General features: G+C 39.7%; 1 protein-coding gene across 4 annotated transcripts in view; it reads left to right on the forward strand.

Annotated features, from left to right (window-relative positions):
- Nucleotides 1–18,879, forward strand: part of SYCP2L (synaptonemal complex protein 2 like) — a 53,904-nt gene that overhangs the window by 18,720 nt on the left and 16,305 nt on the right. For all 4 annotated transcript variants that reach the window (XM_039521790.1, XM_039521787.1, XM_039521788.1 and 1 more), the window contains 10 exons: nt 1,440–1,546; nt 1,956–2,031; nt 2,142–2,220; nt 3,765–3,822; nt 4,610–4,674; nt 7,058–7,109; nt 11,739–11,794; nt 13,055–13,109; nt 17,036–17,192; nt 18,407–18,456. In XM_039521790.1, the coding sequence (XP_039377724.1) occupies nt 1,440–1,546; nt 1,956–2,031; nt 2,142–2,220; nt 3,765–3,822; nt 4,610–4,674; nt 7,058–7,109; nt 11,739–11,794; nt 13,055–13,109; nt 17,036–17,192; nt 18,407–18,456 (755 nt within the window). The remainder of the gene's footprint in view (nt 1–1,439; nt 1,547–1,955; nt 2,032–2,141; nt 2,221–3,764; nt 3,823–4,609; nt 4,675–7,057; nt 7,110–11,738; nt 11,795–13,054; nt 13,110–17,035; nt 17,193–18,406; nt 18,457–18,879) is intronic.

Consider the following 18,879-nt stretch of genomic DNA (forward strand, 5'->3'; position numbering starts at 1 on the left):
TTCAGAAATAATGCAAGTAGTTATACATTGGTAAATTGGGGCTTATCTCTTCTAGAAAACTAGGTCATGTTAAAAGACTACCTTGAAGTCATACTAATGAACATATTAATCACGTTTGTGCAGTCAATATTGACAGGTACAAACTTTTTAACACTGTGTCACCCGGACTTGGGTAAAACCCCTAGTTTCTGTTGGGTATACCATCCACGACCCATTGATAAGATGTTAAACATGACTTGTCCTTGTTCACACTAACTGCAAAGGCACTAACATGACCTAATTTTCTAATAAAAACTAGACCGTGGTGCTGTCTTTATATGCTGATGGGGCAAAATACTGCAGGAAGGTGTAAGACAAAGAAGGCACCACAATTTTGTATCCTCTGGGTTGCTTTTTCTCCTACAATATCCCTTAACTACCACCATTCATGGTACTTCTGGATTTAATTGACAAAGCTTGCAGCAAATCTCTTAGGCAGCACTCTCACTTTGGTGTAAAACATAAAGGCAACTCACCGCTTTCCTATTAGCTATGGTGGTGCATTGATGCCACAATTAGAGCATCAGAAATGCCTAAGGCAGCTACTCAACTACGTTTTCTAGCTCCAGTTATCTGAGACAATAACTAACACTGGTTTAGTAGCTTTCCCCCCATCTCCCTGCCAACCTTGCTGCCCCTAAATCAATCTGTTACTGAAGGTCCCCAAATTCAGTGGAGGCTCAGCTGTGTAAAGTGGACAGCAGGTAGATTAGAAGCTGTGGCTGTTCATTCTTTCAAGTATCAGAGGGGTAGCCGTGTTAGTCTGGATCTGTAAAAGCAGTAGAGAGTCCTGTGGCACCTTATAGACTAACAGATGTTTTGGAGCATGAGCTTTCGTGGGTGAATACCCACTTTGTCAACGAAAGCTCATGCTCCAAAACATCTGTTAGTCTATAAGGTGCCACAGGACTCTTTACTGCTGTTCATTCTTTGTCCATCTGAAATACGCATGAAGGCAAACCTCACCAAAATAGATACCTCTTAAGTATTTGATCACCCAGCTGCTCCATGGAATGCATTTGTGGGGTTTAATGCCAACTGCAGAACGTTGGTTTGATATTTGCAGAATAATAGTTCAGAGAGGACCCAGCCATGATTTATGGGGAAGGGTTTGGTCCCATTATGCTGTGCATTGTACAAACATAAATTATAGTCCCTACTCCAAAGAGCGTATAGCCTGATTAGAGACCAGGGTGTAGAACACAGTGGAGAGGTAGCAGGGGGAAGGCAATACCTACCTAGTTGTTTCTATTGGCTATGTGTTCAACATGGAGGATTTGTATGTGTTTTGTTGGTCAATACGATCTAGAAGGCTGTAGTGCCCTTCACATTTTGCTGGAAATATAGAAGGGAGAAAATCTATGTATTAAGATATTATTTCCCAAATTACTGTTTCACAGTAATAACTAATGAATCCAGCTACTTACAGTGGAAGAAAGATTCTACAAACATTGAAAAAACAGACTCTTTATCTGACATCCTGACATCTCAATATAGTGATCAATCAGTAAGTACTTTTACAGTAAGTATGAGTGTTTGGGATCCTATGTAGAAATGTAATAGTTTCTCCCTTCTTTTCATAGACATGGTGGATGGTACTTTCAAATGTGCTTCAGTGACTTAGGCCATTTTAGAAAATTTTACCCAGTCTTTCCAAGTCTCACCGCTATCAGGGGGAAGGTAAAACTGTGTTTTCCCAAACTTTCAAAAAAAAAAAAGATGCTAGACTTTACTGCCCAGGAACATTTCAGTTCATAAGTGTAGCCATAATTAAGTCACACAGACTAGCACTTTCCCACCAAATGGAACAATAATTTGAATATTCAGGAATGTTTCCTAGCTGCACTTCTCTGGGAGTAAACATAAATGTTAGAGTCATGTGCATATCATGTTGTTAATTTCATATCTCAAACCAGCATAAAACTAGTTCTGGTATCACTACGAGCATGGGAAGCCAACAGACTGAAACCGAAGATGCTAAGCTAAGCCAAGGTCAGGCATGACTTCTTGTAGTTTATAAATATCATTCATGTATAACACTTAAGAAATGGTTTGCTTTTGTAGATCTGCACAAATACTGTTTTACCTCTTAAAATTTTCAGAGTGTGAAGCTGCAGTTTCCCAAACTCTTTCAGCAAAAAAATCTAAAACTCCATCACCTAAACTGAATGATAAAACCAGGTAAGCACTTTTGGAGATACAAGATCTTGTCCAAAAGATTAAAATTTCCTAGGGAACTTCTGTATGTTTCTGTTTAACAAGCCATCCAGAACTTAGTTGTTACTATGTCAAAACTGGTATTTACTACTGTAAACCTAGCCCTAAGGCATGGCTGCAGCCTTCTTCTTTTCTCTTCATAATTATGGGTCCTGGATTTACCTATAAGGTGCCTGGTGCCTCCACTCAAGGAAACCCCTCCTAGCTCAGAGAACACAGTATTTCACACACAATCTCATACAGAGGAGTGTCAGTCAGAACACACAAATAAAACAGCAATCACAATTCCCAGAGTAATAAAACAGTAACTGGGGCTTTATTAGGTATGGGGCGCTCAGAATAGGGGACAGTGGCAAAGAGGATTAAGATAAGCACAAACAATAATACATAACTCTACCTCTCCCAACATTTACAGCCAGAAGAAACAAGGCGGTGCTCCCTGCCAGAACATGGCTAGGCAAATAGTGAATTTAGACTCAGTCTGTGATGGGTGGTGCAGTGCAGAACTCAGTGGCCATCTTAAAATAAAATAGCAAAATAAACAAACAAGGGTATTCTTACAAAGCATCCACACCAAGGATGGTAAGATCATTCTTGTGGCTCTTTGGTCTGGATTCCACTGCTGTTAGGCTGGTTCTTGGTAGCCTGACCATGATTCTCCTCAGCCTTCTAAGTTTCTGGTCTCTGCTGAGATGACACTGAGCCAGGAATCCCAAAAGGTTTTTTCTCTTGGTAAGGAGCGTGGAGAATAGAAGGGTCCTCTCTGGCAGTGATGTTTTTCTCCCTGCTACACAACAAACACAGCCAAAAAAACAAAAGTAAAACCAAACCCTTTGTCTGAGTTCTGGTTGGTTCTGGTAGTGTTGCTAGCCAATTCTCTCTCTACTCTGGATCTTAGGCAATTTGGGCAACGGAATCCTGAGCCTCTGTAGCCATAGCTGCTATAGTCCAGGAGTGAGTCCCTAGTGGGTCTGGACTCTAAAGGGGTTACACTACATTAATAGGAAAAAGGGTTGGGGTGGGGGAGAATCTGCCTATTGATTTATAGAAGAAAAGTTTATAATCTGAACTTCTGAATGTTATTCCTGTTCTTAGTGGCTTGCTGTTCTTAGTGGCTTAGTTACTGCTGTTTTTCATTTAACCAATCCAAAAAATTGGTCATACTTTGTATTACAGGGTTAACTTTTCTAATGTGCTCTGGGTTGTTTGGTTGTCAAGTAGTTATATTAACACAGTTTTATCTCTTTCATGTAGTAGTCTCACTAACTGGCTCCAACCTTAATGCCTAGTTATCTCCTCTTCCTTAATAGTGGTACAGAATAGTATTTTCCTTATTACTAGTTTCAGTGTTGTTGGAACTGAACAATTCTCTCCCCTCTTTCCCTCAGTCTTTATTGCATTGGAGTTAACTGGGCTATGGCATTACCTTCACATCACTTGTTTTAACTGGCTTTAAATTGATGGTACTTTAGAACTGTTTTCTTACCCTTTCCTTCTGTTGTTTATAGTGAGCCACTCATAGAAGAACAGCCAGATATACAGGTTGTAGAAGACCATTCCCCAGAGGTAGGTATGCCTGTCTTGGGGAACAATTTCCATGCAAAAAATATTCTTCAAGTGCTTTTTTTCTTCACAGTAGAACAATTAAATTAGAACACTGCAAATATTGATTACATATTGAGACAGAACAGTCTTGTTCTGTGTTTGTACAGTACTTGGCCCAATGGTAACCAGGCCCGTGACTGGGGCTCCTAAGTGTTACCACTGTTGCCTCTTGTCTGTTCTTTCACCCTTGTAACGTGGGGGAGAAATAATAATAAAGAACCTAGAAATCTTAGCTAGAATCTTCAAACATAAATGCCTAAAATAAGGTACCTCATCAGAAGTAGCCTGATATCTCTTCAGAAGGATTTGAACACCTGGACACCTAAATAAAAGTGATATTTGATTGGAGGTCAGTGGTCAGCACCTATGAAAATTCAACCTACTATAACTGGTGCCTGGCCTCAGGTGCCCAGGTACCATGAAATAAACTTTTACTTTTGTCTTTTCTGGGCAGGTGAGGTCAAACTTTCATGACTGTACCTATCCTGTGAATGAATTAAAGATTTTAAGTATTCTATCTTCTCTACCCCCGTTCTGGTTGTTTCCTCACTGGTCCACCCCTTCCCTAACTTCTGGGTATAAAGTATTATAGAACATGGTATTATGGTGGATTATGCTATTAATTAGTTTTGGAGTGATTCTATGAACTAATATGGATGGGTGTGTCTATTTTCAGTTTCAACATACTGAGTAAATAGCTTTACTCTGTGTGCCATAGTTTTAAATCCTGTAACCTCCTTTCTTTTAGGTCGTTGAATGGGAGGAGAAGAAGAATAGAAGAACAAGCTTGGGCAAAGAAATAATAGAAGCAAAGTACAGTATATGAGTCTTGAATGTGTATTAAACCTCAGTGCACTGTAGCTTAAATGTTCCTACTATTCATGTTCATTGTTAAAACTGGATTAAGGAAAAAATGCTTCTCGGCTGCTCTCAGCTAAGATTGAGTGTAAACTGACTAGAGCAGCCATGCCCTCTAGTGATATTTTCCAGTACAGCAATTAATCAGTCTTGTTGAGGTTACCAGTGATTCAAAGGAGGATCCATTCCTATACTGCCAATACCTTACAAGAGCTAACTGAGATACCACAGAGGAAATTTCTTTTTGGCTCACACTGATTATATTTATGCCCTGAAAGAAGAAGACTGGTGGCCTCTGTAAATTTACTTTAGTATGGCTGCCGGTGACTTAATTTGCAAATGTCTAATCTGTTCTGAAATTATTTGACATCATATAGTAACAAGTTCCATCAATAATTTTTTTGCATGTAGTGTATAGGGTTTATATATAATATATATAAAAAAAAAAACTTGGAAGCACTAGACTGATGTATTCTTATGTTTTGAAGGGGTCTGCCTAGCTTTTGAGTAGCCCCTTTAGGGACCCAGGAAGCAGAGGATAGCCAGAGTGCCATGCTTTAACACCATGCTCCTGAACTGCACTCTTTGTCACGCAACAACCCAACACCACTCTGTGAGCCACTGAATTAAAATCCGGTTGCTTGGATTCCAAAGGCATACATGGAGTACTTCATGGTCTGCTGTAGCAAAGGATGCTGACTGCCATTTTCTAGACTAGTTAAAAGTGAAACTTTGGAGAAATTCTTCCAAAAGGCTGAGAGGAAATGGGGTTTAGCTGACTGGCTCCATTTAGTGGGTTTAGATGATCACTCACGCATGAAGGCAATAGAAAATGAAATAATTTAGTTGCTTCTTTCAAATACATCTGTCTTCTCTAAAATCTGAATATAATCTTTTTAGTGTCTACATCTTCTGAGAGCCATACCACTATAAACTCGGGCATTGTCGTCTTGAATCTGCAGGCAGAAAAACAGGGAGGAAGAAACATCGCTAAATCTATATGACTGGGTTTTGATTCAAACACAATTATACCATTTAAACTATTGAACCAATTCTCTGCTGCTTGTAGTAACTGCAGCCTCCCTCACAAAGTTCTCCACAGTATCTGGGTGTTCTTTTTGTATCCTTAGATGATGTGTCTATGCTTCATATGTATAACATTTTAGGTTTTGAATATCTAATATTCTGTCAGATTCTTAGTGTTATCAGAACAAACAAGAATTATTGTTCTTAAAATTAGAGTGATCTTGAGATTTTCATTGCAGTTAGCTAAAAATGTGGCAGTTTCAATCCCCAAGTGTTCAAAAATGAGATGTCAAAAAAACAGAACTTTTAGCTGAAATTTTGAATTGGTTGTGGATGGAAACTGAATAATTGACATAGAAAATCTTTGGTTTAAAACATAGAAATCTTAGTGAATATTTGAATTTATCACAGCAGGTGCCTCCTATTGAGGAAGGGGTTGACTTCACAGACATTAGAAATGGAGAAGATGAAATTCTAGGTTGTCTAGCCCTCCATCACTCTGCCACTGCAGGATTGCTCCAATGTAGTTCTAAAAGCAAAGTGTCTTCCATCTTTCCTGTTGGGAATTCACAGCATGGGAGAAAGGACCTAGTTCTGTGCATGCACCGGTCTTCCGCAGTTAAACAGCAGAGTAGAACACACAGCCATTTTGACAGCTAATTTTTAAATAGTGCTGAATCTAATAAACACTGGTGACTTTACACACTTTTACTAACGTTGGGAAATATGAAGCCTATTTCCAGATGCGATTATAGAGATGTGACTAGAGAACAACCATTAAGAGGTGACTTTTTCAGAAGTGGTTAGGGAAAAGGCCCCTTTTAAAGCCTCTTAAGTTCTTTTCAAAATCCCATCTGCATACACTAGTGATACTTTTTTTTTTCTTGCCTTTCTCTATTATTATTATTGATGGCTTTTGGTGAGCAGAAAGATAATTTATATAAATTAAGTAATGTGCTAAGTTGGCTTAAAGGACATACAAAGATATACACAATTGTCTTGAACTTACTTTCTAAGGAAACAAGGCATGAGAACAACCCCCCCTTCCCCGCCCCCAAAAAATATAGTGGGGAGGGGAAAGAGATAAGAAACCAAGACTTAAAACAAGAATAAATGCTTGCTTTGACTGTTGTTAATGCATCTTGTTAAGTTTTAGATACATGAACTCTGTGTATCATATTAATGATAAATATTGTAAATGGCTGCAGTTTTTTTTCAGCACTCTATTTTTAGTGAAGTTATGCAAGTTGAGTGTTCTTTCATAATTGTATGCCAGAAGCATTTCACATATTAAGTACGTGTTGCTTTGCAGGATGAATTCCTATGACTTTGAAAATTCCTCTGACTCTCTGAATTATGAGAAGGTAAAGTTTGAGAAAATATTGGTGTGGGAACCGAAACTAAATGACGTTTGCTTTATATTTAGCAATGAGTCAATGGTAATAAGTTTCAATAGGCTGTGTCTCAACTGCAGATGAAGTGAAAAGCTTTTCTGAGAATGTTGAAACTGATCCTATAAGCTAGGAACAAGCAATGATAGACATGGATGAAAACTGGAGATGTGAGATTCATGTCTCATTTCACGGGATTGGATGCAAAAGCTTGTGTTTCTCTTTAAAGGAGTAATTATAATTTGTTGCAGGTTGTAGTGGACGTCATATGGTGCACTACAATATGGCCATTTGAGTCCAGACCATTAAATTTATTTTCCTTACCAATGTACATTAACTTGATTTAAATGAGATTGAGAATATCTTGCTGTGTTTAAATAGTCAATTTTTTTTCTTGCCTGGATAGAGAGGATGAACTAAAGTCAGTGGTTCTCAGCCTCTTTTGTATCATGACTCCATGTTACAACAGAATGTTTTGGGATCCCGGTCTTGCCATAGAGAAATGGAAGGTGGTCATATCTCACAGGCTGAGAAACCCCAACTAAGTCAATAATGGAGAAGATACTCTTCATTATAAAATAGGTGTCTGACTTAAGCCTGAAACTTGTCAAGAACTTTAATGAAAGCCAAAAAGTTGCATGAATGGTGCATGTCTTTACAAGAAGTTAATAAGTACTTCTGATAACTTCCTTCAGGATAGATTTCACGCATGAAACCTCTGATTTTTGTTACTGTAATTATCATTACTATTTGGTAGCATACAAAAATAGTGGTGGTATAGGCAGGGCTGGTATTATGGTTGCCTGACACTTCTCATTTTCATATTCTGTTCTCAGTTGCTTATAACTTTTCCAACTTTAACAATTTGGGCTGAAATTTTTCATGCCAGATCTCTGCCTCAGACTGAAATGGTTTGGAAAAGTTCAGCCAAAATGGTTGTCACTTCTGAGAACAAAACTAGGGGAAAAGTGTTAGCACCCATTAAAATTCCAGTGACCTTTTTGTTTGAGATGTTCTAACACTCCATGTTTGGGAGCATGGACTTGAAATTTGGTGTGTGTATCGGGAGCTGATGAGGCCAATAGCCTTAATCACGGATGTGCCTCTCAACATCCCCATGAAAAAAGTTCTAAGTCTTGGAAAAGTCACAATTTGTAGATACTTGGGACTTGCTAGAGAAGCACAACATCCTGACCATGTTCCAGCCAGAGGATCCGGAGGATTTTCTCTGCAATTGCAGCTCTGGTCTGCTGCAAGCCAGATCCAGGTCTGGGCACCAGAACTGAAAGCAGGGAGGTTCTTTCTTGCTCTTGTACCCTTTTGATGCCCAGACAGGATGGAGAAGAAAGTTGCCTGAGTCAAATGCAGAGGGCATGAGAGCTGGACTTGGTGTGGTAGATTAGGAAGGAGGCTGGCAAGGGTGGGAGGGGCTGGAGGTTGGCCTGGAAAGGACACTGGGACTGGAAGTAGAGAGGAGACTGATACAGGCTGGGCAGGAAGACTAGGACTGGGAGCCATTCGGATGAGGGAACAGAGGTGGGATTGGGTGTAGGGGGGAACATCTCAACCAACACTTTGACTTCTCATCAGATAACTGCGTTTGGCTGGGTAAAGAGAATGGAACAAGGAGGGGTTGAGAGAGGGGTGTGTGTGAGAATGAATCACACCAAGACTGGATGGGATGGCTGGGGAGAGAGACTGAGAGCCAGTGGGGATAAGGATTGTGAGCATGGGGGCAGGAGCCACTGGAGGGTATGTGGGGGGCAGAGAGACAGATTGGATGGGAAGCTGGGTGGGCAGGAACTGAGAATGATTTGGCAAGAAGGGTGAAAGGGACTTATAAAGTCCTAGGGGAACTAGGATGGAGAGTCTAGAAGAGGAGACTAGGACTGGCCTGGGAAGGAGGCTGGGACAAGGAGCCAGCGTAGGCAGAGCCAGGATTGGCACAGAGATAGAAAGAATTAAGCATGCGGTGGGGAGGAATGGGCAAAAGATTCAGTGCCCTCTGGAGAACACTCTTCTCTAGAGCCTGAAACAGAGCCAAAGATTCATGATTCTCACCATTCCTCTGCTGTCATGTCTCACATCCCCCTCTAATGGTGATCCACAAAGAGGACGATAACCTACTAATGCAGGGGTCGGCAACCTTTCAGAAGTGCTGTGCCAAGTCTTCATTTATTCACTCTGATTTAAAGTTTTGCGTGCCAGTAATACATGTTAACATTTTTAGAAGATCTCTTTCCATAAGTCTATAATATATAACTATTGTTGTATGTAAAGTAAATAAGGTTTTTAAGATGTTTTAAGAAGCTTCATTTAAAATTAAATTAAAATGCAGAGCCCCCCCCCCCCCCCCCCCGGCTGGTGACCAGGACCCAGGCAGTGTGAGTGCCACTGAAAATCAGCTTGCATGCTGCCTTTGGCACGCGTGCCATAGGTTGCCTACCCCTGGACTAATGCATTGTAATTTCAAGTGGCAGCTGTCTCCTCAGTGGATCTAAAGGTTTTCACTCTACCCATGGGAGTGTCAGTATGATGCAACAAAATTAAATTTATTTTATTTAAGACTTAAAAAAAAAACCCTAGACAACTGCACACACAAACCTAAATTAAAAGGATATTATAAAGTCAAGCCTTCACAAGGTTGGAAATACCAGGGATTCATCCTAAACTCTCATGTATACATTATGATCATGATCACATTTCTTTTCCTACAGGACCCTTGCCTCATTCAGTGCCCAGGCTGGACCTGTTTTGGGGGTGATTCAGGGGTGTGTGGTGAAAGACTTTAGGACCTCTGTTTCATTTATTGCATAAGTTGGAATGTGTGTGGTGACTGAGGCAGAGGATTGCAGGAAGAGAAGGAATGATCCCATGGCTGTTGAATGGCTGACTTGACACCCTAGGGTTTCATTGGTAGAAGTGCTAAGCACTCAGCTACAGCTGAAGTCAATGGGAGCTGTGTTTTATATGTATAAAGTGTTATATAAAGCTAAATACTTTGGGGGGAAATGAGTTCCTAGGGATCTCAAACTGGGTACCCAAAATTAGTGGATATATATATAATTTTTTTACGTTAATCCTTCTGTGCTTCAGTTCCCCGTTGGTAAGAATGAGATCATACCCCTCACAGGGGTGTTGTACAGATAAATTAATGTTTATGCAATACTTGGATACTATAGTGATGGGCACCAGGAAAAGCCCATGAGGAAATTAATAATTCTGTTTTCAGGATTTGAATAGTGTACAGTAAATAAGGTCTGGGGTCACACATTGAACAAAGAGGAAATGAAAAATTGAATAGCTGCTTCTTACATGAGAACTGTCCATCCTGTGTACTCTGAGGCAGTGGATCTTGTGGAAAAAGTAGTATGTGATCATGTAATTAAAGACTGTTTCACAATACATACACACAAGGGGGTTCAAGTTAAGGTTGCATGGGCAACCTTAATTCTGGCACTTTAACTCTGAAGTACTTGGCTTTGCAATTTTACTGTTTGCTTTTAAAGTGTGTGTGTGTGTGTGTGTGTGTGTGCGAGAGAGATTGTAGGCTAGTTAATCATAAGGTAAGACTAGTCTACTAAGTGCCATTATGCCAGGAGAATTCTTGTTTGTTTTGTGGTGAGTACAGTTCACAGAATATTAGGGTTGGAAGGGACCTCAGGAGATCATCTAGTCCAACCCCCTGCTTAAAGCAGGACAAATCCCCACTTCCCTAAATGGCCCCCTCAAGGATTGAACTCACAACCCTGGGTTTAGCAGGCCAATGCTCAAACCACTGAGCTATCCCTTGCCCCTAAAGCGTCTGTTGCTGGTGGTAGAACGGGTGCAGCTGCATCACAGGTGAAACATAGTTAAGACGTTTGCTAATGTAGATGCACCTTGAGTGTGTTTGATGTAAAGTGAAGTGTCAAAACTCAACTGTTCTCCTAGGAATTCACTGCACTTCTATGTTAGTCAGCCCTTAGTGAAATATTTAAACAGATGGTGCAAAGAAACGAGGTTATTGTAACCAACAGCAGTTTAACTGCTCTCAGACAGATTCCATTACTGCCCCTACGCTTGCTATCAACTCCATTATTACCTCTTCCTGGTTTAATGTCCCTTTTTAAATTCTATCTGAAAAGAAAAATCTGAATCTCAGTCAAGTATTTGGCATCTTAGATTTTTCAGTATGACCACTGGGTGTCAGCATAAAGCACTGCTCTCATACATTCTACAATATGTTACACTTCTTATTGTTTATCTTGGTCTAAATATCTTTATCCAGCATTTGCCATGTCTCGCATTTTGTGTTTTATCCAGAGTGCCTTAGCAATTATCAGGGCTATTCTGATTTGAATGCCATTTCAGTAATATATTCTGTGATTCAGAATGATTTTAGTAATAAAGCAAGGAAAAAGTAGAGAAAATGCTGTTTTGAGAAACCCCATCTCACTATATATTGTTTCACTTAACTAATTCCTTCTATTTTAAAAGCATTCTTATTCTGGAATATTTTAAGTCAATTCCCACTTTATCCCTCCCAAGACCTGACATATATTCATTTAACAGATTATTGTATGGAATATTGAAATTTAAAATATGTGGCTTCTATTTTAGGTTACTGAAGCAAAACAAAAAGTTCTTGGCCAGAAGGTTTCTTTACAAAACCAGAGGTACAGCATCATAAATATTTTTTTCATAGTAACATCTTGCATTGGTAAAGAACACAGTGCCTTCTTTAAGAAGATGCTGCGTTCGCTTATGCCCAAATAAATCTGTTAGTATTTAAGGTGCCATTGGACTCCTCATTGTTTTTGTGGATACAGACTAACATGGCTACCCCATGTTGCTTTTATAAGGTTAGAACAAAAAGGAAGATGCAATATATTTTTCATTAGAAATATTTTGGTTGTTGGTATTGTATCTGATACAAAAAGACTCTGGGAGAAGAGAATAACCATTCAAATCCTGTTCGCTTGTCTCACAAAAGAGATCCTATTCTATTCAGTGCCCAGGATTTTCAACTTGCATGCCTAACGTTAGGTGCCCAACTAAATGGCCTGATCTCTCCCCCCGCCCCCAAGAAGTGCTAGTTACACCACTCTCTCAGCATTGTCATGAAGTTAGAGAGCTGTAGGGAGCACAGCATTTCTGGAAAAATCAGGCCACTTAGGCACCTGGTTTAGATGTCCTTTCAAACCTTGGCCAATGACTATCTGTGTGAGTATGGAAAGTAGGATCTGGCTTTCATTTTTGCCTCTGAATGATGGCTGCTGTTATGACCCTTTTTTGAAGGGATTGGGGGAGTTCTCTGCTACTCATCTTGTGTGGTGTTTTTTATTTATTTTATTTTTTTTTAAATCATTGACCAAATATCTGTCTTCTGATGGGAAAGAGGCAGGATACTTTGAAGTCTGCTGCCTACAAAAGGATCAGCCAGCAGAGTGTTCTAAAAGATTTTCCATATTCCCCCTTTTCTAAGCACAAACAGATCACCTTTATCTCCCTTTGCCCTTCAGACCCCTTGCTAATGCAAGCTGTTCCTGCAGTGTTGCCAACTCTCATCTTTATCCTGAGGTTCACAGTAGTTGGTATTATCTATCTTAAAGCAAAAGCTTCTGGAATCAAGAAATTGGCCTGAGAATCTTGGCTTCTATCTTAAAATTAAAAGCTTCTGGTCCTGAGTGTTGCAGCGAAATAGTTGAACATGTGAAATGAATGCATCCTCAAGACTCAGAAACCAGAAGGCAAATAAACTCCACACTGAAATATTTTAAAAAAATCTTATTATTTCTATTTGACTCATGATTTTTGAATGCATGGAGTTGGCAATGCTCCTGCTTGCAGAATGGTCATATCTTCCCAATCCATCATGATCTGTTGCAAGCTTCATTGACTAGTTCTAACAGGCATAATTGTGGATTACTCAACAGAAGTCATGAAAATGGAAACATGAAACGGGAATCAAGCAAACTAGAGAGAAGGCCGGTAGGTAATATATATTTCATTATAGTAGATTGTGTAGAGCATTGTGTAAATATTAATATGTGGCCTGTTTCTGCATGTAAATAAACTGAAAGCATGGCCTGTTTAAATTAACTTGGGGAAATTGAGAGATTAGAATTGGTGATGGTGAACCTCCCCCAGATTTATTCAGATGCATGATTACTTTCTCCTACCTAACCAAACTTCCATACCTTTAGAGAACCTATTGTGGAGGCTAGCACCTCTGGTGCACTCTCTGTGGAGTCATGACCACTGAATTGAAAATTTAGATGCATTCTCTTGTGCTCAGCACTCTGGATCTGAAGTCGGACGGCTGATGCCCAGACAGCCTGGCTTGAGTAGTCAGGAGGGGGTTAAACTAATAGTAAAATGGGAGTGTAAAAAGAAGAAAGATGGGACCACTCGGCAAAAAAATCAAGATGTTGAGAACAAAATTAATCAAGGAATTAAACAACATGAAGAAAATAAATTATTCATTTGCCTGTACACCAATGCTAGGAGGCTGGGTAACAAACAAGAAGAATTGCAATTGCTCATTTATGAGAGAATATTTGATCTAGTTAGTATTACTAAAACCTGATGGGATGGTTCACATTATAGTCATTGATTTTAATTTGCCAATCATCTATTTAGGAAGGATCACATGGGCAAAAGGGAAGAGGAGTACCATTCCCCATCAAAAATGGCTTTACCAGTTTGAGTGTCTGATCACTTAGAAGAAAATGATCTTAAATGCTTATGGATTAAGGTGCTAATAGATAAAGTACAAGATGGGGTATTAGTTAGTGTCTGCTACAGATCACCAAATCACCCAAGGGAACATGATGGCCAGCTCCTTACACCCTATCTATAAGGTGTAGAAGGAAAGAAGCTGCACGATTTATGGGGGATTTCAATTTGAGTGACACATGTTGGAGGTCTCATGCTGCCAGGACTAAAACATTCATGGAATTTCTGAACATAATAGATGACAATTTCCTAGTCTTACAAAGTATTGGAATGTTAGACCTTGTCTTAAGAGATAAGAGGATGACAGAACTAAACATTAGATTAGGTACAAGTGACATTAACTAAATCACATTTATAATGTGCAAGCAGAATGAAATGCCATATAGTCCAGATATATACTTGGTGCTTTAAAAAGACTAATTTTACAAAGCTGGAAACAATTATGAAAACAACAGGGAGGAAGAATTTAATCTGAAAAACTGAGAGTCATGATTGGGAATTGTTTAAAATCATTTTACTAGGTGCCAAAAAGTCATAATCAAGAAAGAAGCCCATACTGGTTTAAAAACTGACCCAGTTTTGAAAGGAAGAGAAGGCAGTTAGCGGAGGTGGGTGCAGAATGGGGTTGGAGGGACAGTTCATAGTAATGAGTCTAAATCAGAAGCTAAAAATTGTAGAAAAATTATAAGGGGAAGCAGAAGGACACAAGGAGATATCTATGGCCAGCAGAGTTAAGGACAGTAAGAAGGATTTTTAAAAAAATTATATTTGGAACAAAACAGAATCCAAGAAATAGTATTGGTCTGTTACTAGAAGGAAATGATAGAACTATTACTAATAATGCAGTAAAGGCAAAAGTGTTCAATAAATATTTCTGTTCTGTATTTGGGGGAAAAACAGATGATTTAGTCATATGGTGGTAACACATTATCTATTCCACTTTTTAAATCAGTAGGTCTAGCTAACTTGCATCCAGGAATTTTAGAAGAGCTGGCTGAGGAACTCACTGGACCATTAATGATTTAAGTCTTGGAACACTGGGACAATTCCAGAGGACTGGAAAAAAACTAATATTATGTCAATATTTCAACAGGGTAAATGAGATGACCTGAGGAATTATAGGCTTGTCAGTCAGACATTGATGCAAGGCAAAATAATGGAGTGCCTAATATAAGACTCACTTAAAGGAGAGCGATTAATGCCAACCACCTTAGATTTATGGAAAATAGAACTTCTCAAACTAACTTGATATCTTCTCTGGGATGACAAATTTGGTGGACAAAAGTAATAGTGTTGATATAATAGACTTTTTTACTTGATTTTTTTAAAAAAACTAGAGTATGAAATTAACATGAATCATATTAAAAGCTAGCTGATAGGTCTCAAAATGTAACTGTAAATGGGAACTCGTCATTGAGTAGGTGTGTTTCTAGCAGGATCCCACAGGGGATCAATTTTTGACCCTACTCTATAAATCAATGACCTCAGAGAAAACAAAATTATTACTGATAAAGTTTTCAGATGACCCAAAAACTGGGGTAGTGGTAAATAACGAAGAGGACAGGTCACTGATACAGAGTAACCTGGGTCACTTGGTAAGTTGGGTGCAAGCAAACAATGTATTTTTAGTATAGCTAAATCTAAACGTATACATTTAGAACAAAGAAAGTAGGCCATACTTACAGGATACTTACACTCCTTTCTTGGGAAGCATTAACTCTGAAAAAGATTTGGGGATTGTGATGGATAATCAGCTGAACATGAGCACCTACCTAGTGCAGTGCTGTGGCCAAAAGGGTAGTGCAATCATTTGGATGCAAAAATAGGGAGAATCTTGAGTAGGAGTAAAGATGTTACTTTACCTTTGTATTTGGCATTAGTGCAACTGCTACTGGAATAACTGTGTTCAGTTGTGGTGTCAACAATTGAAGAAGGATGTCGATAAATTGAAGAGGGTTCAGAGAAGAGCCATGAGAATGATTAAAGGGTTAGAAATCATGCCTTTGTAGTGATAGACTGAAGGAGCTCATGTGGCTTAAAGAGCAATTAGATTACATGGGAATATGGGAAACAAATATTTAATCATGGGCTCTAACATGATTCAATGGCTGGAAATTGAAACTAGACAAATTCAGACTGAAAATAGGTGTAACTTTTTTAATGTTAAGAGTAATTGACCCTTGGTAGAATTTACCCAGGGTTGTAGTGGAGTCTCCATCACTGACCATTTTAAAATCAAGATTGGCTGTTGTTCTGAGAGGGCTGCTCAAGGCATTATTTTGGTGCCATTCTATGGCCTGTATTATACAGGAACTCAGACTAAGAATCACTGTAATCCTTTCCGGCCTTGGAATCTATCCGACTATGAAAGTAAGTCACTGCCTGGGCCCTGTGTCTAATGGAGCCTTAAATGAGTGAGATGGGTGAGCAGGGAACTGGGCTTTATTGATGGGCCGAAGGACTTGTCTACATGAACAGTTAGACTATGGCAACCTGTGGTGTAAATCTACCCCACACTAGCCTACTATAGTCTGTCCATGTGCACCCTGCTGACGTGTGTTAAGTTTGTTAGAACATTAGAGCTAGTCCTGTTTTCAAAGCAGACTAGCTCAAAGCATTCTAATGAACTGATAACACCCATCAGCTGGGTGCACGCTGATGGGCCATGGTAGGCTAGCCTGGGGTAGATTTATACTCCGTTTGCCACAGGCTAATGGTTTGTATAGACAGTCCTTATGTTGCATGCTGCTACAGTTTTTTGTAATTCAGAGCAGCTGAGGGTATGTTTAGACGGCAAAGAAAAACCTGCATCCATTGGTGACTTTATTGCTGTGTCTTGAAATGATGATTTGGTAGTGGCTGCCCCTGCACCCCAAATGTGTATGTGATCTTAATACTGATAAGAGGTGCTGGACCGACAGCTTTAGATGCTTAGGGTATGTCTACACAGCCACTAGACACTCTCACAATGGGCCCATGCCATCTGACTTGTGCTCACGGAACTTGGGCTGTGGGACTGTTCCATTGCAGTGTAGCCTTCCGGGCTTGGGCTGGAGCTGGAGGTTTGGGACCCTCCCACCACACAGGGTGGTGTGGTGGGCCATTGCTAATCTGCTGGTAAAAAGATTTGCACTGCCATTTGTTTTTGGGAGTTAGAACTGACATATTAGTGTATTTAGTCTGATTATAGGAAACATCTTTTCTCTGAAAGTAATCGGGACACTGCAAGCAATAGTCACAGTGAAAAGAGCTGGATCCTTGATTCTCAGCAAAAATCACTACCAAAAACCCTAGATTATACCCGAAGGCGGCCAAGGGTCAGGAGTAAATTAAAAGGTAAGGGCTATGTCGCGTGTGGCACAACATAGCTGATGTAACCTACTGTGTAACAAAGGTGTAAAATGAATGATGAAAATGTCCAAGTCTGGGTTTGGGTTAGGCAGTGTTTGTGAGAATGAGAACTTGGATGAAAACTGTCCAGCTTGCACAAGACTAAAATCATGCTGGTATTCTAATAGGTTAGGGAAGATTTGGCCAAGATTTTTGTCTGCCTTTCCCTGCCTTGAGGGAGTGCATCAGCTCTTAGCAACACGTGTTTGTAATTTGGGTATAAAATGAAATCTTGGGGTGCTCATGGATGCTCAGGCAGTGGCAATGTTCAAAGTGCTTCTTTCGATCTCTGCCCAGCAAGAATATTATGAGCTTTCCCTGAGGTTGGGGTCCCCGCTACAGTTTTGCATGCCTTTGTCTCTTTAAGATTGCTGAAATGTGAGCTACATGGGGCTGCATCCTCAGACCCAGCAGAAACCGAACTTGCTGCAGAAAGATGCTGCCGACTTTTTTACTTTTTCAGATTCATGAGTGCTCATCTTCTGTTCTGGGTACTTCTGCAAAAAAAATATATATAAATGGACATTCTAAATTTTGATGATGTCTTTCACTCTCACATCATATACTGTATATCTCTTCTAAGGAGTACACAGCTCCAGTGCTCCATAATCAGCAGTGGTTTCTGACACCCTTGAGTTTAACCTATAATCTTCTGAATGGGTTGGAACCTCCTCACCATTGGCATGAGGAGATGAGAACTGCACAACTACTCATGATGGAGCCCTTTAGAGTGAGTGAGTGTGTGTGTGTGTGTGTGTTTAAAAAAAAAATTAAAATAAAAGGAAGTGGCAGCAGAATGTCCTCAGTGTGGGTCCCTCAACTTTAAGACCTCTTCCCATTTCTCCACGCTTGTTCATCAGACTATGGATCTGTTGCCCTTCCAGACAAGCTGCAAGATCCACCTCTTTGCCCAGATGTTCAAGGATGAAGTGGTCTTAATATTATTTGCATTTTTGCTAATGGGCAGCTCTGTAAGCAAATGAGTGTTTTTTAACATTTTAGTGTGGAGATGTCTTTAAGTTGGGCCTTGTATGTGCTATGAAAATCCAAATAAAACTGAATGAGACTTAACCATGTTGCAGATAACTATAAATTGACAGATGAGGAGCAAAAGTGTGCAATGTCTCCAATAATTGGTTAAAACCTTCTTTTTCTCTTAGTGTTGCCGTTATCATCTGCAAGTAGTGGCAGTGATTACCACACAAAGAAAGTAAGATGCTATGGTATTGAGATTATGCTGCTACTGATGCTAATGCATTACTTATGTGAAGCATATTAAGGGATGAATATGTAGCATGTAGCTAGGTAAATATCAAGAGTTACACCTGGGTTTTCAAATACAACCTAAATATTTATTTTTTGGGGGAACATATAGTTCATAATTAGTCATCTCTATCTAGTAATAGACTAGTCCAACTTCTGTAGTCTGCTAGCATCAGGATATATTGAGCTGTTAGCTGCAGGTGTGTTGCACCTCAGGGCTTGTCTACAGGGTGAGTGACTGTGCAGCAAGCCAGAGTGTGAATCTACAGTGCACCAGCTTGCTTCACAGTAACTAGCCATGGGGATGCTGCTACAGTGCAGTGACAGCCCTGGAGTGCACCTTAGTGTGTACTACAGCCTTCAAAGCAGT

This window comes from Mauremys reevesii, linkage group 2 (assembly GCF_016161935.1).
Source record: "Mauremys reevesii isolate NIE-2019 linkage group 2, ASM1616193v1, whole genome shotgun sequence".
Classification (NCBI taxonomy): Eukaryota; Metazoa; Chordata; order Testudines; family Geoemydidae; genus Mauremys; species Mauremys reevesii.